Here is a 27026-nt window from a genome sequence, read left to right as displayed (position 1 = left end):
CAGGATAAGATATGAATATAATTGCATTCTTCTACATGTGCACATCCAGGTCTCCAGTGCCATTTCTGAAGAGGCTTTTCCCAATGTTGGCTTTTGACACCATTGCCAAAGATGAGTTGGTTGTAGATATTTGGGTTTGTTTCTGGGTTCTCTTTTCATTGGTTTCTTTTCACTGCTTGCTTATTTTTATGCATTTATATGAAGTTTAGGATCCGTCCCCTGCTAACACCCCACCCCCCATCACTCCAGTTCTTTGAAGCATGCCATTGGAAATTTAAAAAAGAGTGTTGTTGCATCTACAGATTACCTTAAGTAATATAACCATTCTTACAATATTACTTTTTGACATGCAGTTTGTTTTGAGACAGAGTTTTATGTAGCTCAAGATGGCCTTGAATTCATTGTGTATATGAAACTGGCTTTGAACTACTGATCTTCCTGACTCTGTCTCCTAAGTGTTAGAATTATAGGCATATGTGAGCATGCCTGGTATTTAGGCTGCATTCTTTCTTGATCCTGTTTTTCCCTTCCCTCAATGCCGCCTAGATTCTCCCCACCTGCCTACCCACCCAGCTTTTAGTCTGTCACTCTTTAAAACTAACACAAAACAACCCCCATCCACACAAAAGGAAATGAAACAGTAAAAAAAATAACCAAACAAAACAAAATGAGAAAAAAGGTCTATAAAACTATTGAGTTTGTTTTGTGTTTGCCAACTACTACTTGGCATGGAGCCTTCCCTGAAGTGTGGTTAATACACTCAGAAAGACTCCTTTGGAGAAAATTTGTTTTTCTTTTGCAGTGGGTATCAATTGCTGATAGTTTATTGGTTAGGAGAGGGAACCCTTGTCCATGTCCTCTTTTCAGTGCTGGGACCCATCTGGTTTGAACCTGTGCAGGCCCTGTGCACGCTGTCGCAGGCTCTGTGAATTCATATGTGCACCAATCCTGTTGTGTCTGGAAGATACTGTTTTCTTGGAGTAATTAATTACCTTTGTCTTTTTTATAATCTTTCTCCCTCTTTTACCTCTTAAAGCCCTGAGCCTTGGGAGATTTGGGAGTGGGGGCTTTGTCAAAGACATCCTGTTTATGAATGATTGCTCCAGAATCTCTTATTTTCTACATTGCCCAGTTATGGGTTTCTGTGTTCTCATCTACTGTAAGAAGTTGTTTCTCAGAAGAAGGGCTAAGTGAGGCATTAATCTATGAGTACAGTAGAAAGTCGTCAGGAGTCATTGTATTGCTGGGTTCCTTTAGCAGAATCATAGTAGTGGGTTTTCCTGTAGTTTCATGACCTATTTAGTCTCAGGTTCTTGGGCACTTTAGTAGTGTCACCTGTGGGTTCCATCTCATGGAGTACGCCTTAAAGCCAGAGAGAGATTGGTTACTTCCCTAACAGTTGCGCCACTATTACACCATTCTGTCTTACAAGTACATCACTGTTGTAGGTCACAGGGTACATAGCTAGGAGATCCTGATTACCTCTCATCTGTGGTGATGTGCAGAGTACTTTACAGTCCTAGATAGCATCCTTAAATGCACAGCTCATTGAGTGTCTTGACAGTTTTGCACTGTTGATGATCCATACAGGAGGGTGACGTGGAAATTAAGAGGCGAACAAGGAAAACAAGGATAGATTAACTTTCTATTAACTTTCTTATTCAGAGGTTTATGCGGAAAGCAAGATGTAAAGTTTATTTTGTGGGCGTGTGTCTGAATACTTGGATTTATGCAGAACTGTACCTTCTTGTGACAGCCACAGGGTGATCTTTAGGTGACAAGTATCATAGGTTCCTCCATCTACTCAATTCACTGAGTTCTATTCATTGAGTACTATGCACTCAATGCAGTACATAGTACATTGCAGGTTGAAAGTACAACAATGAAAAAAACAAAAAACAAAAAAATTATTCTAGTGGGACAACCAATGATGCTAGCATGTAGGAAATAGACAACACAGGGTGGTTAAGTAGTTTGGAAAAAAACAAAGCAAGGGAGTGTAGACAGTGGCTGTTTTCAAGTAGCAGAGTCTTCTAAGAACTCAACTGACAGATAACTGTGAGTATGGACCATCCCAGGTGGGAGGAGTCAAAGTGTGCCATCATGGTAGCTGTGCTTCCTTGAAATGTAGAAGAGATTTCATGATGATGGGTATAATGTCCTACTTCTACGCTGATAGCTGAGCGCATGAATAAATGAACAGGAATATGTCCAGAGCCTTGGCCACAGCATAGCAGAAGTCATGCACAGATGACTGTAGCTGTTACTGCAGTTTTAAGCCCAGGTGATACAGATTCAGACATCATGAAGAATTGAATATAGTAACTTCCTGAAGCTCCTGTTAGGATTATTAGTATAAAACAGCAAAGAGCTACAAGATTCATTTTTATCTAAAGTGGGAGAAATCTCAGCATCCTTGCTTCTTTTTTTTTTTTTTTTAACAGTATTAAAAATATTATGTGTATGTCCCTGTGTAGTTTTGTACATGTGATTGCAGTGCTGGCAGAGGTCACAAGAGGCCATTGGCTCCCTTGGAGCTGGAGTTAGAGGAGGCTGTGAGCTGCCTGGCATTGTCCTGGTAATCAAACTCCTGTCCTGTACAAGAGCAGTTTGTATCTCTTAAGCCGCAAGGCATTCTTGTTTAACTAGTTCAAGATCATGGTAATTCAACTATTTAGAATATTTTCAAATAGTTAAAATTATTTATTAAATTTTGTGATTTAATTTCAGAAAATGTCACACCCTTCCACCCCTCACTCAGGGACTTTCCTTTGAGAGAATACTTAGTCTTAATTCTCTTAAGCCTGGGTCCTACTCTGTCCACACTGTCTGGTATGAGCAAAGGATTTCTTTCCACTCAGCTCTCAGAGTGCTGCTGTCCTGTTGGCATCATTTAGGAATCCATGTCTGTTCTTCAGGAAAGCCACCACTGCTTTTTCTGTTCACTTACCTAGCTTTTGTGTATCTGCTGTGCTGGGGATAAAGTGAAGATAGTCTGTGATTATGTCTCAAGGGAGCTTGCTTGGACAAACTATTCAGTATAGTACCTACTAGTCACATGTGGAGATGGAAACCTAATGAGATTAGAACGTGGCTCTTCAGCCGTGAGCCACAGTTCTGATACGCAGTAGTCACAATGCTAACAGCTCCTGAACTGGGGAGTGCAGAAGAATGTACTTGTAGAAAAGTTATATTTACAGCATGCTCTGGAGAAGCCACTTACTACACAGTTCCATAAATGTGTTACTGATTTTGACATTTAATCAAATAAGACCTTGTGATTTTATTTAATGTGCCTCTAACTTTTCAAGTCCAGAGAACTACGTCTTGTAATTTATGATAGCACTAGCTCATTGAAAATATTCAGTGGATGTAAATTTCCATTGATCATGAAAAAAAAAAATGGACAGATTCTCCTGGTTAGCCTAGAATTTTATATTCCATTGGGCCTGGGTAAAGGAATGCCATTACCTTAAGTAGTGATATCAGGTATTCCTTGTTAGGGCCTTATTCTTCAGGGCCTTTGTGGTAGGTAGAGATTCTGAGGCTTGGCCAAAACCATGGCTTCAGGAAAGGAAAACCCAGGGCCCTGGCAGCCAGCAGCCTCCTTCCCAAAGATTTTTTTTTTTTTTTTTGAATTTTTTAGAGGCTGGGCCTCCTCAGACAGCAGCAGCGCCTGGTCTTGCCTTGGTTGGTGTCCATACAGAAGATACCCTTGTACTTACATAGTTTTAGGAGACACTTCTTAGCCTTGGAGAAAAAAAAAATCATACTTGTCAGAAAACCATTGCATGACTTTGCCAGATCCCTGATTTGCTTGAAGAAAATAGTTCAGTACTGATATTGTGGAGAAAACTCAAGAGCTGGACCAGAACACAGCAGGAAAAGCAGAAGGAAGGCAGTTGCTCCCATGACGACTAATGGTAGCAGCAAGCTGGAAGGAAGGCTGTCTGCTGAGCCCTGTGTATTTGGGGCATCTTCCACTGAACCAAAGAATGTTTTCATGCTGCAAACAGGACTAGTTATTTTCTGTCAGATATGAAACATTCATGTAGTCCCAGGAGGAAAAAATACACTGAATAAAACAATGTGAATGCCATGTTATATTTCAGTGTTCTTCATGCAGAAAACCCAGAAAGTGTGTACAGGGGCCTGGACAGGAGCTGCATACCACTGTAGGTGACAGCACTGGCTCAGCTGTGCAGGGCTCCCACAGCAGAGCTCTGTGAGAACACGTGCTCAGCACTGTGGAGATCAGAAACCTGGCTAATAGCACCCAGAGTTTTCTTAAGTAGGCTTTTGCTATTCTTTGTTATGTTTTAGTCAAAACGCTTTAATTTTGGTGTACTCAAATAGAAATTTCCAGTCAGAATTTATCTTCATTAATATTGAATGAACAATGGGTGTGCCCATAACACACAGTTTGAAGTAGGGAATTCTGTAGACTAAAGTTTCTTTTCAAGAGTAATAACTAGTTTGAAAATGAAGTCTAACCACATTACATAACAATCACTTATGTAGACTCATGAATGGAAGAGTACTTATATATAAGCATTGGTACCACTTTCTGTGAACTAATTCATTTTTCCCTTCAGAAAATCCATCTCCAGGGGTATTACAGGAGATGGGAGGACACGAGGCTGGAACTACTGTGGTGTCATTGTCACTTTGAAAATCTTTGCAGCCTAACTGAGTTGTGTGACTGTAATGATGGATTTTTGGCCAAATTAATAATTTGGAAATATATTAGAAAGTATACCTCAAAACTGTATTGTCCTCAAAGTACACACTTCAGGAGTTACTTTTGTATTTGAATGCTGTATATAGTAACTGTTAGATACCTAAATATTCTTATTAATTATACAGCCAACTGAGGAAAACTGGCATCAACTCAGGCACTTTGTGTAACTGCAGGTTTTTTTTAAAGCTACCTTTTAAAAGTATTTCTTTTATTTTTTTAGAATAACATAATTGCATAATTGTCCATGCCTTCCTTTCTCCAAACTCTACTGAACACTCCTCCTTGATGTCTTTCAAATTCATGGCGTCTTTTTTTCTATGAATTGTAACATACATATGTGTGTGTATACATACTAAACACATAAGCACAACCTGCTCAGTCTGAATAATGTTATTTGTAAGTTTTCAGAGACAATTTGGTATTGGATAACCAGTAGTGTGGTCTTCATTGGGGAAAAATATATTTCTCCCATTCCCAGCATTCCTTGCCTGTCATTCTTTGTATAAGACTGAGACCTTGTGGACTTTTCCCCAGCCACAGTAGCATGCATCTCTATTGCTGTTGTCCTTGTTCAGCTTATGTTTATGTAGCCATGTTGGTCAGACTATGGGTATAGCTCTGATATTACTAGGAAACATGGTATCAACAGCATATTCTCTGATCCTCTGGCTCATAGAATCTTTGCATCGCCTTTGCAATGATTCCAGAGCCTTAAGTGTGGGAGTTGTTTAATAAATTTATCCGTTAGGACTGGGCTCTACAACTAAACACACAATTGGCTGTGTTTTTCTGTAACAATCTCCTGCTTCAAAGAGAAGTTTCCTTGATGAGGGGTGAGGACTATACTTGGTTTAAGGATAAATATTTAGAATGTAGTTGGGGATTATGCTGGTTTAGTAAAGTGGTAGTTACAGGTTCTCTTTCAAGATGTATTACTTCACTAGCTCTGAGTATTGGCTAGGTTTCTAGAGTCAGGCATGGTATCTCTCTTGTTGCTAAGTCCAGTTAGAGAGCTACTGGTTACCACCAAGGTATCTGTGCCACTACTGCACCCTTAGGGTTATAGTGCCATGGTGGCCAGGCCATAGTTGTGGCTCATCAGTGTTGTGGCTGGGTGGGACTGTTGGTTTCGTCCCTCCTTTGAAAGCTTGCACGAGACCTTCTGAACCATGAAAACTAGTTTTCCTAAAGGAGGCTTTCAAATCAGTTCCAGCTTGGGACCTCTGGGCACTGCATCTGAAATGCATGGTGCCTTCAGCAACAGGGACTCACCTTCTACTTTTGAGGGACAGTCAAGGGTTAAGAGCATTAACATGTAATGTTTTGGGAGTCTCTTGCACAAACCTTCACAGACTTAAAAGAAGGCTTCTTGGGACTATTTTGGTTTTTGTTAGATGGTCCTTGGTTTTGGGGGATATCATTATCAGCCCAGCTAGGAAAATTTTATTTGAACTATATATGTATATTTATACACAGCCTTACATGTTTAATAGGCCTTTTCCTTTTTGTAGTTAATAGTATGATTCCTTAATACTTATTCAGACATAGTATTTTTTTCCCTTCTCTGTTGCTCTCCCTTCCCCTTCTCTAACTAGAGTCCTGGCCCCTAGTTTTCATTCACCCTACCCAGATCACTTGTACCTGTCACTGCTCTATTGTTCTCCCACACTCCCAGCCTGGCCGTGTCCTCCTTACTGTCCTGTTTTCTGCAGTCACTCTAGACTATGAGTCACATTTAGAGCCGGGAGTCTCATATGAGAGAGAACGTGTCACATTTGTCTTTCTGGGGTCTGAGTTCATAGTATTTTCTAGATCTATTCATTTACCTGCAAATTTCAACTTCTTTAAACATCTGAATAGTTCTTCATAGTGTACATGCACTACGTTCTCATTATGCATTCATTGATTGTTGAAAGAAAAGCTGCCTTTGGAATACTGTCTAATAGTATAAATAAATATGCCTGCCCTAAGATCAATTATTAAAGAGGACTAATTAAGTAACTTCTAAATTATGCTTATAAATATATGTAATTGGCAACTCAAATATTTGGGTATAAGTAATTAGGCAGCCCACTATACAGATAAGAGAGAGATAAAGCAATCCTTGTTGGGAGATGAAGTTTTGGTGTTATGTGCCATTTGGGACTGTAAAGGTCTCGAATTTAGTCTAAATTAAATCCAAGCAAGCTGGAATGGGATTAATTTGATGTGAAGCCACATGGCTAAGAGCATGAAGGTTATACTTCTTATTGCTGCCACTAGCTTCTCCCTAATACTTGGGGGATACTAGGTGTCCTAAAGAAAACTGTATTTACAGTTACCTAATGTGTATTGAGCTGGGGAGCTGGTTCAGAAGGTACCATGCTTGCTGTAATAGCTAGGGACCAGAGTTCAGATTCTCAGAACTTGGAAAGGCTGAGTGAGCATGGTGGGATGTGAAAATCGGAATCCCTGGGATTCCTGGTGGAGTTAGCCAGACTAGCTGAACTGTTGCATTTGAAGTTCTGCAAGAGATCTGAGAGTGACAGAAGACACCTGGTGTCAACCTTGGGCCCTCACACGCATGAACACACTATGTGCACACACAGGTGTACATATATATCCATTAAAATATTCATTAAAAAGACGGGTTCTAGGACCACCACTGTGGATGGCTTAGCAGGGAAAGACACTTGCCATCAAATCCGAGTTTAACTTCTAGGACCTATATGATGGAAGGAGAAAACAGACTGGCAAATTGCCCTCTGACTTATACACAAAATACGCACGCGCACACGCACGCACACACACACACACACACACACACACACACACACACACACACGGCAGAAGTGTACTCCCACGCCCCCCCACCCCCCAATCCTACCAAAACAAAAAGGCAAATATTAAAAGCTTAGCTTCATATGGGAACTCTCTGTAGAGCTTTGACAACAGGTATTTATATTTAAGTGTTTTCCTTAAATTTCTAATTGCTTGAGGGTATGGCCTATGCATGTGCATGGAGGTTTTTAACAGTCTGTCAGAGATCTGCTTATAGGACAGATTGTACACTCCTTCAGCTCTCTTCAGTTCTGCTAATATACAGCACAAATCAATGTTACCTAACCTGTTTAAGTCTGTTTTCTGTTGCTGTGATACAGGCCATGACCAAAAGCAGCTTGGGGAGGAAAGGGTTTATTTGGCTTACATATCTGGGTTGGAGTATATTGAGGGAAGAAACTCAAGTGGAGCTGTGGAGAAGTGCTGCTCACTGGCTTGCTTGCCAAGAAAATGCACTACAGACTTGCCCGAGGCCATCCGATGGAGGCATTTTTCTCAGTTGAGATTCCATTTTACCCAGATGATTGTAGTTTGTGTCATGACCGTCTGAACCGTTCAGTGATACTCTGTTTTCCCTTACAGTTTCTTTCTTCAGTCATCACCATGGTCCTTCTGACGATTTTGAGCGTAACACTGGACCCTCCTCAGAAATTACCAGACTTGTTTTCTGTACTTATATGTTTTGTGTCCTGTGTAAACTTTATATTCTTCTTGGTATACTTTAACATTATAATCATGTGGGATTCCAAAAATGGAAGAAATCGGAAGAAAATTGACTAGCTACATTCCCAAGCAAATGCAATCTTTTGTTATGTATAAGTGATCATATCATTTTTACAATCATGGAATTATAGGAAAAGAAATGATGAAAGGGCATTGTTATTTACACAAAATGTATACAGAGACCAAAACATTTGTTTTCTAAGTATTTTTTTTGGTAAAGCATATTGTAATTTTGGTAGTATTCAGAGATATTTAAATGGTAAAATAAGAGAAAAAAAATCCCAGCTGGTTGTAGTAGCTCAAATTTGCAATCCCAGTACCAGGAGGTAGAGGCAGGGGTACCTATAGTTCAAGGTTATCTTTGGTTATACATAGCAAGTTTGAGGCTAGCCTAGGCTACATGAGACACCTGTCTCAACAAAAGGGGGAGAGAAAAAATATGTCCTCAATACCAGTATTTAATAATGGAATGTGTTTTATAAATTTTAAGTTTATTCTATATAGTTTTAAAATTTAAGACCAGTCAGAATGCACATAGGGCTAGGCCTGCTTACACACTGGTCATCTTAGAACTTCATAACTAACTACAAGCAGGAGGAGCATGAGTTTGAGGCTAGCCTGAGCTACATGAAATCCTGTTTTAAAAAACAAAACAAAGTCAGACAAAGTGTGCTTTAATAAATGTAAAATGAATTTATTGGAAGAATTAAGCACCTGACTTGTTTGGCTACAAGTGATAAGTGTCTCATTTAGAAGAGATGGCTTAGCAGTTAAGAGGAGTGGCTGCTCTTCAAGAGGACCTGAGCTCAAGTCCCAGCAACCACATGGTGGCTCACAACCATCTCTAATGGGATCTAATGCCCTCTTCTGGTGTGCATGAAGATATCATACTGATATGCATAAAATATATGTATATATGTATTTGTATACATAAAATAAATCTGGTATATCTCAGGGAATTAACATTTTTCTTAATTTCTGTGAAGGTACATTATGCTGTTTGAAATTTGCATATGCATTATTGCATATGCAAAATTGGATGCTTATAGATTAAGTGGTATTCTTATTTCCAAAAATGTAGAATCTCTTGATGCCATTTATTAAAAAGAACTTTTATTGAATATAAATCTCAGAAGCTTGAAGTCTTTTTAGTCACTCATAATAATTAATTCTAAATTTCTAGAGTCATTCTAAATTAAAACTACCTTATTCAAGGACTTCATCTCCCTTTCTGTTACCTCGTTTAAGGTTTCCACTGCCATAGCTGTGTATTCAAATCATGCCTCACACTGGCTTTGTCATATTGGTAGGGTTATCCCTTCACCCATATCAATGTTAAAAATAATGTATTGTGTTTTACTTTCACAGGAAAGCTGTTTATTTAGTCTTTGACAAAAATTAAAGTCACTTTACCACTAGCCTCTTTTGAGTGTATTTCTTTCATAATGTAGTCACTAGAGCATTAAGTCATTAAATGGCATATTCTAAAGTGGTATAAAGAATTGGTTCTGGACATGGCTGTCTATCCATAGGCTGATGCTAGAAAATACGTATTTCTCAGTCTGACAAAGCAAATGTGCATGAGGACTTCAGGGTCAAGGTCAGCACAGAGAGGCAGCCTTGGTGGCTGCAGAATCAGCAGGCAATATCACTGCGTCACTGCCTGTGGTCACTATCTGTAACTGCTGGGCCCAGCAGCCAGCATCCTGGCTGCTTTTACCTGAACCTTTTTTTATCTTCAATAATAATGTATCTGAGTTTAACACAGAAATGCTGATTTCCATTAAAATCTCAGGAATTCAGTAGAGCAACTCCAAAATAAAAGTATTAAGTCTAATGTAATGCCAGATTCAGTGTCTGTTGTGTACATAAATTCTGTCAATAAAGATACATTTTTTTTCAGATGATTTAGTCTAACCATAGCAAGTTCCCATCAGTTAAAGGAGAGTTACAATGAGCAATGTAAGTCAATAACTCATATCCAGTAGAAACCAGTTAGAATGCACATAAAGCTAGGCCTGTTGGTACACACTAGTCATCTTAGCACTTGGTAGCTACAAGCAGGAGGAGCACAAGTTTGAGGGTAGCCTGAGCTACATGAAATCCTGTTTTAAAAAACAAAACAAAGTCAGACACAGTGTGCTTTGTGCTTGCTGTAGGCAGCTTCCAAAGCACCAGCTCCTCCCTAGAAAATGTCAGCCTCTCAGCTAACCTCTGGTCACAGGATGTTTTAATAGAATCTAACACTAAATTAAGTAAAGATCAGAAGCCTCATTGTCTTCCCTGTCAAAGATGAAGACTTCTGTTCTTTTCAGATACACTGGAGAGTGAAGAGGCATTGTTGAGACATGCACCTTTCTCCACTCCTCATGTACTTAGGTTTGCTTCTTAAAGTAATGAAGAGAATAGGGTATAGGTTCCTATCATATAAAGCATCCCAGAATCATTATCCTTTCAGTCCTTAGGTAGAGGAGAAAATTTGTCAACCACAGTGAGGGAGAAAAAAAAAAAAAGCCTTTTAAAAGCCTAGGTGGCCAAACAGCCCACTGTTCTATAGGAGGGACCAAAAGATGGACAGATTACAACTAAAGAATGGCTGGAGGAACTCAATAGTTCCAGTTCTCAAGTTGTTTCTTCTCTGTTCTTTAGAGGATCAGGGCTAGGTGCATCCCTCCCCAATCCCACCATATAAACATTAGTTTTGTGTGTGGATCTTTCTGCTTTGTCCTTCACATGGCCTCTAAGGGTGATAAAGCGAGAGTCATCTGATCTACAGTGAACAGAACTGGGAAGTGATTCTCAGCAGACCCAGCTGTTCTGAAAGGCAAATGCTCAGTGTATCAAGAAGTCAAACATACAGCAACCCCCATAAGCACATACCTACCTAACTCATTACATCTGAAAGCAGCCTGCTCCTTAACTCCTCAGTCTCTAATTCAGGGTACTTTATAAAATGTTTTGGCTTGCACCCTAGTTTTCAATGTTAGAACAATCTATATTACTATATTTTTATTAACATTATATTTGAAGACATATCAGTAAGTATTCTTGATATTTCGCAGACAGATATAAAAAGAATCTTGCTTAAATAGTTCCTGAAAACCTAGAAGGCAGTTAGGTTGAATAGTTGATTGAACTACTGCTTAGTGCCAATGTCATTTATAGTAATAAGTTTAAAAAACACTGTAAGATACCAATCTGAAATGTTTCTAAGTGAAAAATAAGTTCTTTTTAACCTTGACTTTTGTTTCACAAAACTTTTATTTTCAAAATGTAATAGAATCAAGTAACATGTTAGACTATTTTTGTCAAACCTTAGGACAAGTGCCAAGGCGTTTTTTTCCTTGCAGCTCAGGTCAAGTATAAACGCTTTAGAAACCATGTTATAGGGCTGACTTCCCTTTCCCTCTTTATCCTGATAGCACACACATTGTAACACACACAGAGAAGCACACATCTAAGTTAATGCTTCAAAAAACCTGGAAGGGACCATGTACTTGCCCTATAGTAAAGGTATTTTCTTTACATTCATTAAAGTTTGAATTCGCTTCAACTTATATTTAGATACCTGTATTGATAGTTCATTTCAGTGTTTTCTAAATATATGAAATCTTAAGAGATTCACAGTTATTTTCTCTGTAAGCATAGACAATGGTCCCTAGAGTGGAACAATACACACCCAAGACACCAGTTCCTCAACACACTTCTAAATTTTCAATAAGCATAAAATAACCTGTAAATTAATAAGTAGCCGGAACTATACATGGGGAAAGCTGATTGCTGGTTTATTGTGAGTTCCAATAAGTACAAACTAGACTCATAATTCTAGCCAGAAATGTTAAAAATATATAGAAACATGTGATACACCGTATCTAAGCCAAGACTCCTGTACTGCAAGGCTTACATTAAAGAGTCAGGAAGAAATGTATTATTTACATTGAGATTATCTACTGGTGTGTGCAGAAAGTTTAAATTAGCTGCAAGAAATTTTATCTAGACTTGCACCTGCCTAGTGCTACAAGTTGGTATTTACTGGGCAGATTAATTACACACATTTCTTCTGTGCCTTAAATATGATCAGGCAGATGCACACACTGTTCACAGTGAGCGCATTTCTTCTAAGTGCCTTTGGGATACAGAAGATGGTTATTACATCATCACGAATTTCCAAATTAACATACATCTCATACATCACTTAAAGAATGATTTCAATGCTATTTGCCATGTAATTTGGTACAATGATAAGTTCCCATTTACTTATTTTTTGTGTCTTCTGAGCAAGATTCACCTTCACACATTCGTCTGGCTATTCTGACAGCATTCTTTGTGTAAAGAAATATGAGAAATACATTTGAGAGGATTTTGATACTCCAGTATGATCCACTGAAAACACAATTTAGATGCCTTTGTCTACATGCCTTAAGGGGCCTCTAGCAGGTGCTTCCTTCAACAGCTGCCAAGAAGTGGGGTGTGGTGACTATGACAGATTCTTATTCAGTGTGTCCCACTGGGGACTCCTAGTGGTGACAGAATCTCATTTAGACTTAGGAGCACTGTGTCAGGGAAGACAGTGGCAACTGCTGACTGAAACCTTCCTGCAGGCATGTGGCTCTTTTCCTTCATTTTCATCAGCGGTTAGAAGTCATAGCAGTGGTGGGCTTGGGAGATGGCTCTGTGTGAGAACCTGCATTTGACTGCTAGAACCCATATAAAGCTAGAGGCAGCAGCATGCACATAGACTCCCAGCACGCAATGGAAGCTCACAGCCCGGCTCAATTGGTGTATATATTTGAACAAGAAACCCTTTCTTAATATGGAAAATGCACTGCCACCTGAGGTTGTCCTCTGAGCTCCATACATATGTCATGGTAAATATATACCCGCTCCCACAAACATACATACAGGCATATACACAGATTTTTGCACAGAAAGGCAGTGCACAATGGACACCTTTATTTTTTCCTATTTAGAATAATCAACATATCTTCTACCTGTCTTATGAGATGGGTTGCAAACTTGACAGTCTTTCACTGACTCTTTACTTCAGTCTGCTCTGCATTCTTATGGCTTGACTAGTATCCAGGCAGGTTGACACAGTTGTCAGACTTGAAGATAACACTATAAAGGAGAGAAAAGCACTCATTAAAAATGCTACAATAAAGGAGATACTAGTTAGGCTAATAGTTCAGTTTATTCTTACAAAGTAGCATCACAATCCTCACTTAAAATTCAGTGTGAGGGAACCAAGGCACGTAGGCATGTATAGGGTCAAAGCTAGGTAGTTATGGTATCAGACATCTTTGGATTTTAGAAAGCTATTATTTTTTTCTAACACCAGACACCACACTGCCAAAAAAAAAAAAAAAAAAAAAAGGTTTTCATTAGAAAGTCAACTCTGGTTGTTGGGAGAAATAGTAAAAAAGATTTTGAGGTCAAATCCAGGACCAAGCAGAAAACTTAGTAAGATTTATGTTATGTACAACAGGTGTGGCAGTGTACCTCATTCACAGTAACCACATATTCTAAGGTATTCTTGAGACACTTGCTGTCTTACAATCTCTGTTGCTTGGCCATCTGATTATCTGAGCCTGATAACTGTCCGTGTTGCCTGAACCCTTCCTCTTAGTCTTGCTTTTTGATATTTTGTGATTACATACTTCTTTCTGCATATTTATACAAGCTATTGAAATTTCCCATGTTTTTGGAGCCATGTGTGGTTGTACGTGCCCAGCATTCAGGATGGTGAAGGGGGAGGACTGAGGTCAGGCCTGGCTATATTATGGAACCCTGTATTTTTTTTTTTTTTTAAAGGAGAAACCAAAAACAGGTTTTCAGTTCATCCATCTGCTAAGTACATGGCATCTGTCACTAGAGTGTAAGTGGCTCCTGGATAGAGGTGATGTAATGTAAATTAGTAGGGTAGCCCCACCCACCTTTAAGACCTCCTCGAGGCTATAAAGCCCAAGTGTGTACCTCTGCTGCTCAAGTGTTGAGGCTGCAGCTGTGTGCACTCCACTAGGCTAGAGTTGGTGTGAAGTCCTCAGTCTCTAACTAATTACCTTGTCACACTTTCCTGAGTCGATGTATGTCTGTTGTGAATTTTCTAATACTGCTTTTTCTTCACTGGTACTCACAGCAGAAAGCAATGTTTATAACCATTATCAACTTTTCCTTGGCTCTACACCTCATGAAAGGCAGAATCCAGAACATTTACTGGCCTACATTTTACTGATATTATAGGTCATTAATTTTACACACCATTCTTTCTCATGTGTAGTTTCACTATCACTGCCTATTTCAAGTTCATGGGCCTTTGTGCTTCCTGTCTCATGTGGTCAGGAGACACCCGTCCTCGCCAGCCCAGCTTCAGTCATGAGCAGAAGGCTGCTCTATGGTCTTCAGAGACTTAGAAATTAAGCTTTGCCTCTAGTTTGGGGCAGTACATGGAGTTCAAGGTTAAATTCCATATAGTGGATTCCAGTGGACTCCACTATGCTTTGAGACCTTGTCCATGTTAATTGCTAACATTTTTGTGCCAGAGAGGCTTGCCCTACAGGACATTATCTGTTTCTTCAAACTGATAACTGTGATCCTCATTAGAGTTATAGTATTTGTGCAGTGGGTCAGAACCCTAAAACGAAGAGTCTGAACTTGTGTGATTTAGTGTAGCTCAAAATTTTGTCTGTCCTAGCATCTAAAATGCTTTTAGATCATAACACTTGTGAATGTGTTTTAAGTTCTTTCCCAAGCTGCGTGCTATAAGCCCTAGAAAGGAAGCATGAAGAACAACTAGGGAGAGGTGATGAAGTAACTATACTTAGGACAGTGTGGCCCTGAGGTGTGGTCTACTCATGGGATGGAAGCACTCTTCACCAGGGTGAGCCAGCCAGAGGTGCAGATGAGATGAAGTAAATGCCCAGAGCAAGCAAGGCTATTCCATCTAATGAAGTTCTGAACACATCATAGCATGGCATGGTGATACAGTCTTTTTTTGGGGGTGGGGTGGAGTTTCGAGACAGGGTTTCTCTGTGTTGCCCTAGCTGTCCTGAAACTCAATCTGTAGACCAGGCTGGCCTTGAACTCAGAAATCCACCTGCCTCTGCCTCCCAAGTGCTGGGATTAAAAGCATGTGCCACCACTGCCCAGCGGTGATAGTCTTTATGGTAGAGTTAGCTACTGGAAAAATGTTATCTTTACAAAACAATATAATTGCTTTAAAGGAAAGCTATAACTAATTAATAAAATCTTACAATGTAAATAAAATGCTTTTACATGAACAAAACAGTGAAATTTAACAAGGTTAGCTGAGTTAGAGAAGCAAGACATTACCTCAGTTCAAAATGGCTTTAAGGAATTCAAAGCTGTCAAGATGATGCTCTATGTGAAAAAAGAGACTTTTTTTCAGAAAACAATTGAAAATAACTTGCCACACTATATGATACAAAAGTAAATATTGAGTCAAGTGAAATTAAAATAAAGTTGGAGGCTGGAGAGATGGTGCAGCAGTTAAGAGCACTGACTGCTCTTGCAAAGACCCAGGTTTGGATCTCAGTACTCATACAGCCGCTTACAACTGGTTCCAGCTCCAGCTCTAAGGGATCGGACTCCCTCTTCAGTATCCTGTGGGTACTGCATGCATGAGGTGCATTTACATATGTCAGGAAAACACCAATACACGTAAACTCAAAATAGATAAATCATTTTAAAAACTTTTATTTTACATAATAAACAAGTTTGGGCTTTATAATTTTTATTTTAACATCTCATAGGCTCTACTTCAGAATATACATCTTAAAATGATAATAGCCAGGAAATCTGTTATATGCCTTGTACATCATACCAAAGAGTATCAGTGTGATGCTGTTGCTATTCTTTCACACTTCACTATGGTTATCTGCCCTTTGTGCTGGGCTCTACGTTCCTGAGGGAAGGATGAGGTCTGTAATGTTTGGTTGTTTTGTTGGTATCCCTAAGGCCAAAAGACTAATTCATAACAGATATTCTATAAACATTAAATTAATGAAGGACATAAAGAGGGCAACCATAAGTATTTGACCCTTTAATTACAGCACTTGGGAGGCAGAGGCAAGTGGATCTCTGTGAGTTTGAGGTCAGCCTGATCTACATAGCAAGTTCTAGGTTAGCCAGGACTACACAGCGAGACCTTGTCTCAAAAAACACGTCAACCAACCCAACAAAACTAAAAAAAATTTAAGTGTTTGAAAATGTTTAGATAATTCTTGGAATCAGGCAACACTTCTTGTGCTACAAGGCATCTAGCTTTGATAGGTACTTAGACTGGACATTTATCCATCCATTCACTCATATAAGGGACAGTTAATCTGGGTTCTAAGTAGATGCTGTAGTTGCACCCCAGCCCCCTCTCTCCAGATGCTGGGTGAGACTCTGGGGCTGTAACACAGAAGAGTCCACAAGAAGGCCAGTAATCCAAGTGACAATGCACTACACAAACACAATTAACAGTTGACAGGGTCCATGGAAGCCTACGACATGAAACAATTGTGCTTCACTCAGGAGAATGGTGAGCTTCCCAGAGGACGGTCCATTTGAGACTGACTTTACAGTGAGATAAGCAGGAGACTTGGAGGCAGAGAAGGAAGAAAAGCAGTTTATGAGAAGGAAAGCAGCAGGAGCCCAGGAATTCCGTGGGCTGCAACTAAGTGAGAATACAAATGACCTCCCTCCTCTTTTGAGTCTTTGATAGACAGCAAACCACCTAACATAATTAACTATATAATAATGCAAATATACTTTGTTACTTAGGTGTCTAAAATATGTATGCCACGGAGCAATTTGATGTAAGTCTTGGGGATGAGGTTAGTTTTTCTGACTGCTTTTCAGGGTTAAAATGGAAAATGTTCACCTGTCAGGCAACAAAAAACCAATTTCTATAAATGTGCCAGGATAATTCTTCTCCTCCTCAAGAACAGTCAGTCCTTAGTCTATTCATTACTGTCTTTTTATAGTATTTTTATTTAATAAAACCTATTAAGGCCACCATACAAATCTCTTTACTTATGCTTTTATCTTTTAACTGATCAATTTTTATATTGCTGACACCCCTTCTTCACCATTTGTTCATTTAAAAATTCACAGTACGTGAGCTATGTCTCCAGGGAAGTGTCTATAAAATTTGTTACAGCTGGCAAATGGGTCCGAGTCAGTGGTAGCACATGACTAAATGCTTCACAGAAAATAAAATTTGTTTCTGTAGTAAGCAGAACTGTTTAAATGTTATTTATTTTTATGTTTCAAAGAAAATATATTGTGAAGTGCTGCATTGATTTAAAAGGCAACAATGTCTGTGTACACGCTGTAGAAGGGAAATTTATGAAACCTTTGCACAACTCCTTTAATTGAATTTTCCAAATCTCTCACCACACACAAATAATCAATATCTTCTGCAGAGAAAACCAGTCAGAATTATTACAGTCTTTCTTTTCAATTTTGTTGTCATCAGCACATAAGAACACCTGGATATTTGTACTGTCTGCTTGCAAGTTATTTACACCTTTTAAACACATAATTGCTATTAAGTGAGTCCAAAAGTATAACATTTGCTACAGATTTCTTTCAAAAGAAAAATTATCATACTTTAAGTAAAGTATAAAAATTTAAATCATGGAAGAAAATTATGTAAAAGGCTTTGAAAAAAAAAGTAACCCTGTTCTGCTTTCCTCACATCCAAGACAAATCTTAAGTCGGCATTCTTATCAGTTGGTCGTAGTCCCCGAACAATGATGACGGGCGTAAAGCAAGAACTGTAACACTATCCACAGAGAGGTCTGACCCATGGACAGCATGCACAACAGTGAGTCCACATGAAGGACCGAGAGCTACAATGTACATTAATGTGAATCTGTGATGTCAAAATTAACAGCTATCTCCAAATAAATCCATGAAAGCATAGAGGGGAATTTTAAAGAGAATTCAAACTCAAATCTGAGTGCTTTTAAAACTAAAGTATTTGCGAAAAAAAAAAAGATGCTGCACAATATTTAAGATCAAAGATGAAATGCCAAGAGGGCAGAAGTCTTCAAGAAGTCAGAGTATTTGGCTAACATAATGAGTATTTTTTTCAAGACTGAATTGCGAGAAGTGTAACATTTAGTTAAAAAATACCCCAGTGGTGGCTAGAAATGGTGGCAAGGCCACATCAAACTACTTTATGGTGTCAGCACAGGGGTTCGCTTGCCCTATAGCCTAAAGGATGTGATAGATTCAGAATCCTGTAGCCAACATGCATTTTACAATGCAAGTTAACTAAAGAAAACACAGTCTGCGCCCTTTTCAGAAGACCAGAGCTAGAAGTTCTGAAATAGTTTCTATTATAAATAGCTGAAACAATTACCTTTTTTGAACATTGTAAAGTTCAGATGGTTATGCAGCATTTGAAATATGCATTCTGCAACCTACACAATTATTCTCAAAACATAAAATGTGTTTTGGACTGAAACTGAGTCTCTTGATTTCTTATCTTGGCAGCTGCTCTACAATTTGCTTACATTCTTTTCAAAAACATTTTGTTTACTGGAAGTCCTCGTCACAGACAAACAATGGTGGCATTTTTTAATATCTCTAGAAAAAATGGAAATGCCAAGTGCTACAGAATGCCATCTATTGACTAAGAAATATCTGTATGAGGTTGTTTTTAGTAGGGTTGATTGTGTAAAGCAAATACATTTCATGCCTCACCATGTGATCATAGTGTGACACCCATCACCAGTCTCGGACCACTGAACAGTCAGATGTCTTAGATCTTCAGCATAACAAATTTAAAATAATTATGAAAATTCACATCTAACTCTAACAGACAAGGAGTCTTTCATTTCATTATTTTCCTAATAGTCATAAAGCCAATATTTTTAAGGAATGTGAACTTAGTCTTATATCCTGAGTAACCAAAAGAAGCCTTCCTTTGTTTAAGAACCTCGAGTTTAGCAGAAGAGAGCCTGTTATTCACATAGTCTGGCAAGGCATTCAGATTCATAGGTCTAGTTCTTATTAAAGGGTGAGTGACCTCTTCAGGTTTCTCTTAGTTCCATGAAGCCTCACACACAGGACCTGCCATATGCCTGTTTACTTATCCCTGGAGTGTCACACAGATTCTCCTCTTCCTGTAGTAGCCCATACTGAAGATATGCATGGTAGGAACCAGAGACAGCGGCAGGAAAAGCATCCAGTAAAGTGCAAGAGCTCAGATTCAAACTCCAAGGAAGCATGTGGACATGAGTTGGAAAATGAAGAACTTTTAGTGCCTTAGAAAACATAAAGAGCTACTATAGCTCATGCCAAGTGGAAATGGAGGATTATCAGAGCAAAGAAGTGGTAATTAGGCATGGCAATATTGATGCATATTATGAAAACAGGTTTTTAAATTAAGTTTTTATTTAAGTCACAACAAATAACTAATGCTTACTAGAAATTTCAAAATATAATTTAGTGGTGCAGTTTCTCCTATGAATGAAAGAAACAACCCTGTAGAAGCCTGACAAGGGACAATTCAGTCTGTATGTCTAAAAATAACACAATAGCTAGGAGGCTGTTCTTGCATAAATGCACAAAGAATTGAGCTGCAGTGTATAACTGAAGGAATGACAATACTTACTCTCCAAACCCCTTGAAGATTTTAGTCATGGATTATTAATACTTCTAGAAAGTTCTTTAAAATTATTTGAGGGCTAGTGAGATAGCTCAGTGGGTTAAGGTCCTTGTTGCCAAAAACTGATAACCTGAGATTGATCCCCAAGAGCTACATGATAGAGGGATTCCTGTAATTTGCCTGCTGATGCCTTCAAGTGTGCCATGGTATACCCCTCAATAGATGAATTAAATGTAATAATTTTGTTAACTAATCACCTGAGATTTTTTTCCTTCATTTCTCAAAATTTGGTAAATGTCAGTTTTAACTATTAATACTTCTAGGAAAGCATGGATTTTGAAAAATACATCATTGGCACAGAAAATATAGAAGGTCTTCTTCTAGGGAAATAATAAACATATAAATGTCACCTTATAATCTAAATCTTGTGAGGTTAGAAAAGTGAATCTATGACAAACAACACTGAAGCCATGAAAAGCTACAGGAGAGAAGACCCCTAACCTTGTAAACACTCCCTTGTGTGAGACTCTGTGGCACAGTGCCAGCGGGAGGCACAGGAGCCTACCCCTCTACAAGAGCTTTGGAGGCATCTTGCCCTGGTTGTTAACCTTGTATAATGTGGCTGACCTCTGTATCTGACTGGAATTTGCTATTTCTACTGAAGATTACTGTTCAAGTTAAGCCCACTCAAACATATTAGACTGGGTGAACCAGTGTCACTTATATTTATGTATAATTTGAAAACTAGGGTGACTAGCTGAGTTCACTTGTTTTTGGAAGGAACATGAAATCATGGAAAGGCCAGACTTTCTGAGTCATCTGACCTTTAGATTGAGTCTCTGCTTTGTAAATTAAGTGCCAGTGTCTTTGGTCAAGTTAATGGATTTTGTGTATTTGTTTACTGTCCATAATGACAGTGAAAATAACTAGTAATATTACTGTAAAATCTGCTAAGCTTAGGACTGGGAACACAGAAATTACCAGTACTCAGTATATGGTTGTTGCTTGTACTTAAGGATGCTAGCCTAAAATATCACTAGCCAAGGGCCGGCTCCACTTGCAGAGACTGCTGAGTGACATTCATGTCATAATATTAAAAGTCTCATTCTTCTACACACAACAGAGTATTATTCAGTCATAAAGAACAAGGAGGTCTCTGCTGGGCACCTGACCAAAGCAGCACTCAGCAGGAACAGCCTGAGTATGGCATTTTAAAAAAGACCACTGCTGTTTAGTGGCTTGGTGGTTCCAGGCCCTCCATCAATCACACCTACAGAAACCTCAGAGCAAGTACCCTGGGACTATATGCAGAAACCTAGCAATCAATACACTTCAAAACCACAAAGAAGGACCTGAATCAGATCGACTCACTGTTTAGAAGGTGGGATCTGCTGAGAGCCAGGGTCTGTAGAGGAACAGACATAAGTCCCCAATATACTTGGTATTCCTTAGTGACTATTGCCATGTTCCTATGTCCCAAGCCTCCTGCTCATCCTTGGGGTCCCCATCCACGATGTAAGGTGATAAAAAGTAGGAATCTGGAGAAAGACTGGAAGAGAACTTAGATTCTAGAGTTGGTTTGCTGTCACTTCTTATGCTATGGGTTAGACAACAGTGGGTTATAGAGGCAAAACTGCCCCTGCCCCCAGTTTCTCAGGAGATGGAGGTCAGTTCTTCTACAGAGATCTGTGTCATCCTTAAGGTTATAGTATCCCCAAGAATAGAGAGGACTCTGAGCTTATGCTTAGACCCCAGATCCAAGACTGAGGTGGTAATGGATTGGGAAAGGCAATGATGGCTAGCCATTCAGGGGGACAGGGAGCTCCAGGCACAGAAGACCCACTGTCCTTCCATGCTCACCCAGGCTAGGCTGGGCATTCAAGGACTAGTATGCAAGCTTTGGCTAGGGCTTCTTTCATTCCTCTTAGAAAAAATAATTATCTTCTGTTGCCCTCTTTTCCCACTTCAAGACTTTCTTTTCCCATCTTTTTTGATAAACTTTCTAGAAGAACATAACAGCTTGGTTTGCATGTAGTTTCCTTATTACAGCCTCCTGTAGGAGAGGGTTGTTTTCAACTGCCTTTTGGATTTCTTTACCTCTTGTTTCATCCTAACTTTAGCCAAAACTGCTTCTCTCCCATGACCCCCTGACCTCACTGGTCCCTCTATGACTTTCCCCTTTTCTCCCCTTTGCTTTGTCCAGCCAGTACTAACCACTAGTCTCACTGCTCTGCCCTCCCACACACTACCGAGCACTGCAGTGCACACAGTACCATCAGTGCTCCTCCACTTCCTAGGTTTGGATGTGATTGTTTTTAATTTGATCATTACTGCTATTTTCACCGTGGGCTGATCTATCTTTGATAGTGATTGCTTTCGCAAATGGTATTCTTCCTTCAGGGGAATGTTAGAAATTAAGCCCGGTGCCCTGAATATGTGGGCTGAGGGGTGTAACTTACTAAGCTAGATTTGGAGTCTAGCAGAAAACAACACCATAATCTTACTACAGCCCAGTCACTCTCCTATGTTGAAAACACTTCACATGAAGAACAGGGGTGATTTAGAAAGAAAGAAAAACAAAAAAAAAACAAAAAAAACAAAGATTTAACTCCAGATGTGCAAGTCTCAAAGTGAAAACACAGGAAACCTGAAAATCCAAGGCACAATAAATCCTCCACAAAACATTTATCCCACAGTAATAATACCCTTTAACAGTAATACCCTTTAACAGTAATACCCTTTAACAGTAATACCCTTTAACAGTAATACCCTTTAACAGTAATACCCTTTAATGGGAGTGAATTATATGAAATCCCGAAGACTTAATTTAAAAGAGTGATTATAAATTATTCAAAGATTTCAAAGAAGACACATTTCAAAGAATTCCTGAGTGAATTATAAGAGAACAAAAATAGCTAAAAAAATAAAGGAGCATAGAGCCAGTCGATGGCTCAGTCGGTCTAATCCTCAGCACCATATAAAACCCATGCATGGCATGCTGGTGTGTCTGAATTCCCAGTACTGGAAGGGCAGAGACAGGCAGATCTGAGAGCTTGCTGGCCAGCCTTGGAAATCAATGAACTCTAGGTTTCAATAAAAGCCTCATCTCAAAAACTAGTCCAGAGGGGCTGAGAGGTGGCTCAGCAGTGAAGAGTACTTGTGAAGAGTAGAAGCAGAGGACTTGGGCTTGATTTCTAGCACACATATGAGGCTCACAATCACCTGTACCTCCAGTTCCAGGGGATCTAATCCCCTCTTCTGACTTCCGTGGACACTGCACACATGTATTACACATACATATATGTAGGCTAAATACCCATACACATAAAATAAATATAAAAATAAAAAATGAGGTGGAGCGTGACAGAGGAAGATACCTACTGTTGACCTTCAAATGAACATACACAGCTATGTGCACATATATATATCACATGCATGAACAAAACAAAAAAGAAACAATACAGGATATGAAAGTGGAATGAAAAAACCAAACCAACCAAACAACAAAAAACAAGTAAAATGCAAGAAATTCAAAATTCATTACATCAAATAGGAAGCTCCATAGACTTACCAATGATAGAATAGAACGGAGAGAACAGAATACTAGGGCTGAAGACAAGAGAGATGAATTGGAATATGCAGACAAAGACAAAGATGAATTAATAAGAAAGGATAAACATAATATAGAAGACCGTATGAAAAGACCAAGTCTATAAATCATGAGAGGGAGGAAGAAGAAAGACTTCCTGTTAAAGGCATAAAACTAACTCAGAATACTATATACAGTGAAACTATTTGCTATAATTGAAGAAGAAACACTTTTCATGATTCAAACAGGCTAAAGGATTTCATGGTACACAGCCAGGCACTTTATAGCTCTCCTACTCCTAACCTATTGGAGTTGGGCCATGCACAAGGGCCAGTGATTGACACTATATACTTCAAGGAATCCATTGGAACAAAGAAAAAGATAAACTCATCCATGATGCTACAGGAAAGAATAAACCACATTAGAACAATAGTTTAGCAAGTAAAGACTATGAAAACCTCAAACACTACAGAAACAAAACAAAAACAAAAATCAACAAAATAGCAGCAGTACAATAGTTTGGGGACTAGAGAGATGGCTCAGCGGTTAAGAGCACTGACTACTCTTCCAGAGGTCCTGAGTTCAATTTCCAGCAACAACATGGTGGCTCACAACCATCTGTAATGGGATCTGATGCCCTCTTCTGTTGTGACTGAAGACAGCTACAGTATACTTGTGTTATATATATATATACACATATATATATAAAATATATTATTATTTATATATAATTTATATATTATTTATATATATTATATATATTATTTATATATATATTATATATTATTTATATATATTATATATATTATTATTTATATATATACAGTATACTTATTATATATATATGATATATATATAATATATATATATATCTAAAATACAATCCCTAGTACCCACATAAATGCCAAGAGCATGTGGTGGCTCACCTGAAATGCCTTTTAGTAATAATTCTGAATAGTAATGGTTTCAACGCCTTAATCAGAAGACAGAGACTAGCAGGTTGAATAACAAAACAGGACCCATCTGTTTGTTGTCTCTAAGAACACACTTGACTATCAAAGATTAATATTTAGGCTTAATGGGCAAAGCACTTGCTGTACAAACATGAAGACCAGAGTATCCCCAGTACTCATGTAAATGCCAAGAGGGTATGGTGGCTCGCCTATAACACCTGTGCACAGAAGACAGAGACAGAGACCCCAGGAGCAAATTGCCTAGCTAGGTTAGCCAAACTGGTAAGCTCTGGTTTCAAGTAAGAGACTTGCCATATATGTTAGGTGGAAAGTACTCAAGGAGGACAGCCAATGTCAAACCGCTCATGTATATGCATGTGTTTGTGCGAATGAATACACACATGCATGCATACCACACATGGACAAAACAAGACAAAAGAAAAGGGCCAGACATGACTTTAGAGTGAAAGAATGTAAAAACATATTTGGAGAAATGAAACTAGGAAATAAGTAGATATTGTTCTAATATCTGACAAACTAGACTTCAAAGCAAAATTAGAAGAGAGAAGGAAGAGTATACTGATTTAAGCAACAATCCACCAAGAGGACATTGCCATTTTAAACTCATGTGCACTGATCATGTGTGGACTGAATTTCACAAATGAAATACTACTACATGTAGAGCCTCAGATGAATCCCAACACATTAATAGTGGATATCTTAGTCAATGTTCTGTTTCTGTGAAGAGACACCATGACCATGGCAAGTCTTATGACAAGAAAGCATTTAATTGGGACTGGTTTAAAGTTTCAGAGGTTTAGTCCAATACCATCATGGTATATGTTGGCAGACATGATGCTGGAGAAGTATCTAAGAGTTCCACATCAGGGTCAGCAGGCAGCAGGAAGAGAAAGAGCCACTGGGCCTGGCCTGGCTTCTGAAACCTCAAAGCCCAGTGATTCCTCCCACAAGGCCACACTTTCTAATCCCTGTCAAGTAGTGCCACTCACCAATGACCAAGCATTCAAATATCTGAGGCTATGGGTGCCATTCCTATTCAAACCATCACAGTGGATAACATCAACAACCTACTTTCATCAGCACCCTGATAAAAAATAAATAAGAAAAACATGTGAGTTAAATGAGATCACAGATGACTCTAGCAGACACTTCAGAAGATTCCAACCAAACACTGAACAATAAATGTTCTTCACAGTATAACATAAAACTTTCTCTAAAATAGATTATATACTACAATACAAAGCAAGTTGAAACAACAACAACAAAAGCAAGCTGAGATAATTTCTTGTACTTTATCTGACCACAGTGGGATAAGTCAACATGAAAGCTATAGAACCTATACAAACATACAAATTGAATGACGCACTGCTGAGTGATAAATGGATCACTAGAGGAATCAAAAAGGAAATTTAAAAAATTCCAAGCCAGGCGGTGGTGGCGCACGCCTGTAATCCCAGCACTTGGGAGGCAGAGGCAGGCGGATTTCTGAGTTTGAGGCCAGCCTGGTCTACAGAGTGAGTTCCAGGACAGCCAGGGCTACACAGAGAAACCCTGTCTCAAAAAACAAAAAAAACAAAAAAAACAAAAAAAACAAAAAAAAAAAAAAAAAAAAAAAACTGATGGAATTCTGAAAGTCAATAATAGGACATACCTTAAATACTTATATTTCAATAAATTGGAAAAATTTAAAGACGGATAAATCTCTACACACACACACACACAAGATCTTAGTTCATGAAATGATTATGAAACTACTCTTTTTTTGCACTTCTCTTTTTCTAAAACACATTTATTTTATGTTCATGATGTTCATGAGTGGTTTGCCTATACGTAAGTCTGAAGACCATATGTGCCCGGTGCCTGTATAGGGAAGAAGAAGGCATGGAATCCCCAGGAATTGGAGTTATAGTTGGTTGTAAGCCCCCACATGTGTTGTAAAGAACCCATATCAGATCCTCTGCAGAAGTGGCAAATGCTTTCAGCTGATGATCTTTTCAGCCCACAAAAACTTTTTTTTTTTTTTTTTTATGTAATAAACTAAAACACTACAATCCTACCTTTGGGAGGAATTCTTGAATTTTTCTTTTCAAACAGCTTTTGTTTTATTACTTTTGTCACTAAAAGAGAAAAAAAAATACCCTCACATTAAGAAGTAACATAAGGGGCTGTAGAGATGGCACAGTGCTTAAGATAGTGCGCTAAGCAATTGTGAGAGTTAGAATTTGGGTCTCTGCCCTCATTTACTAAGCTGGGAATCCCAGATTTGTGCATGACTGGAATCCCAGATTTAAGTAGGCTGAGACAGGAAGATCCCTAAGACATGCTGGCATCCAGTTTAGATGAGAAAATGTAAGTCCCAGGATCAAGAAGAAATACTGATTCATAGGATCAGGCAGTGAGAAGACACTCCATACCTGCACACAGGTGTGCACACCTGAACATATGATCTCAAACACAAACACACAGTCTTTTTTTTTTTTTAAGACTTTATATAAAATACTTGGGCGTGGTTGGTGCACACCTGTAATCCCAGCATTCAGGAGGCTGAAAAAAAGA

At 38.8% G+C, this 27026-nt stretch overlaps 2 protein-coding genes across 12 annotated transcripts in view; one reads left to right on the top strand and one right to left on the bottom strand.

Moving 5' to 3' along the window:
• The window catches only part of Alg6 (ALG6 alpha-1,3-glucosyltransferase), a 39381-nt gene extending 29679 nt beyond the window's left edge, over positions 1-9702 (top strand). For both annotated transcript variants that reach the window (XM_034501683.2, XM_076934616.1), the window contains exon 15: positions 8144-9702. In XM_034501683.2, coding sequence (XP_034357574.1) covers positions 8144-8341 — 198 coding nt within the window. In that variant the 3' untranslated portion in view covers positions 8342-9702. The remainder of the gene's footprint in view (positions 1-8143) is intronic.
• Positions 9703-12048: 2346 nt separating this feature from the next.
• Positions 12049-27026, bottom strand: part of Itgb3bp (integrin subunit beta 3 binding protein) — a 47755-nt gene continuing 32777 nt past the window's right edge. For 7 of the 10 annotated variants that reach the window (XM_034503191.2, XM_076934621.1, XM_076934622.1 and 4 more), the window contains 2 exons: positions 26528-26587; positions 12049-13402 (listed from right to left, as the gene is read on the bottom strand). In XM_034503191.2, coding sequence (XP_034359082.1) covers positions 13323-13402; positions 26528-26587 — 140 coding nt within the window. In that variant the 3' untranslated portion in view covers positions 12049-13322. The other 3 variants (XM_076934618.1, XM_034503190.2, XM_076934619.1) reach the window with 2 other exon arrangements.

Source organism: Arvicanthis niloticus, chromosome 5 (assembly GCF_011762505.2).
Source record: "Arvicanthis niloticus isolate mArvNil1 chromosome 5, mArvNil1.pat.X, whole genome shotgun sequence".
Taxonomy (NCBI): Eukaryota; Metazoa; Chordata; class Mammalia; order Rodentia; family Muridae; genus Arvicanthis; species Arvicanthis niloticus.
Note: the sequence above shows the minus strand (reverse complement) of the source record. Positions and strands in the feature narration are given on the sequence as shown.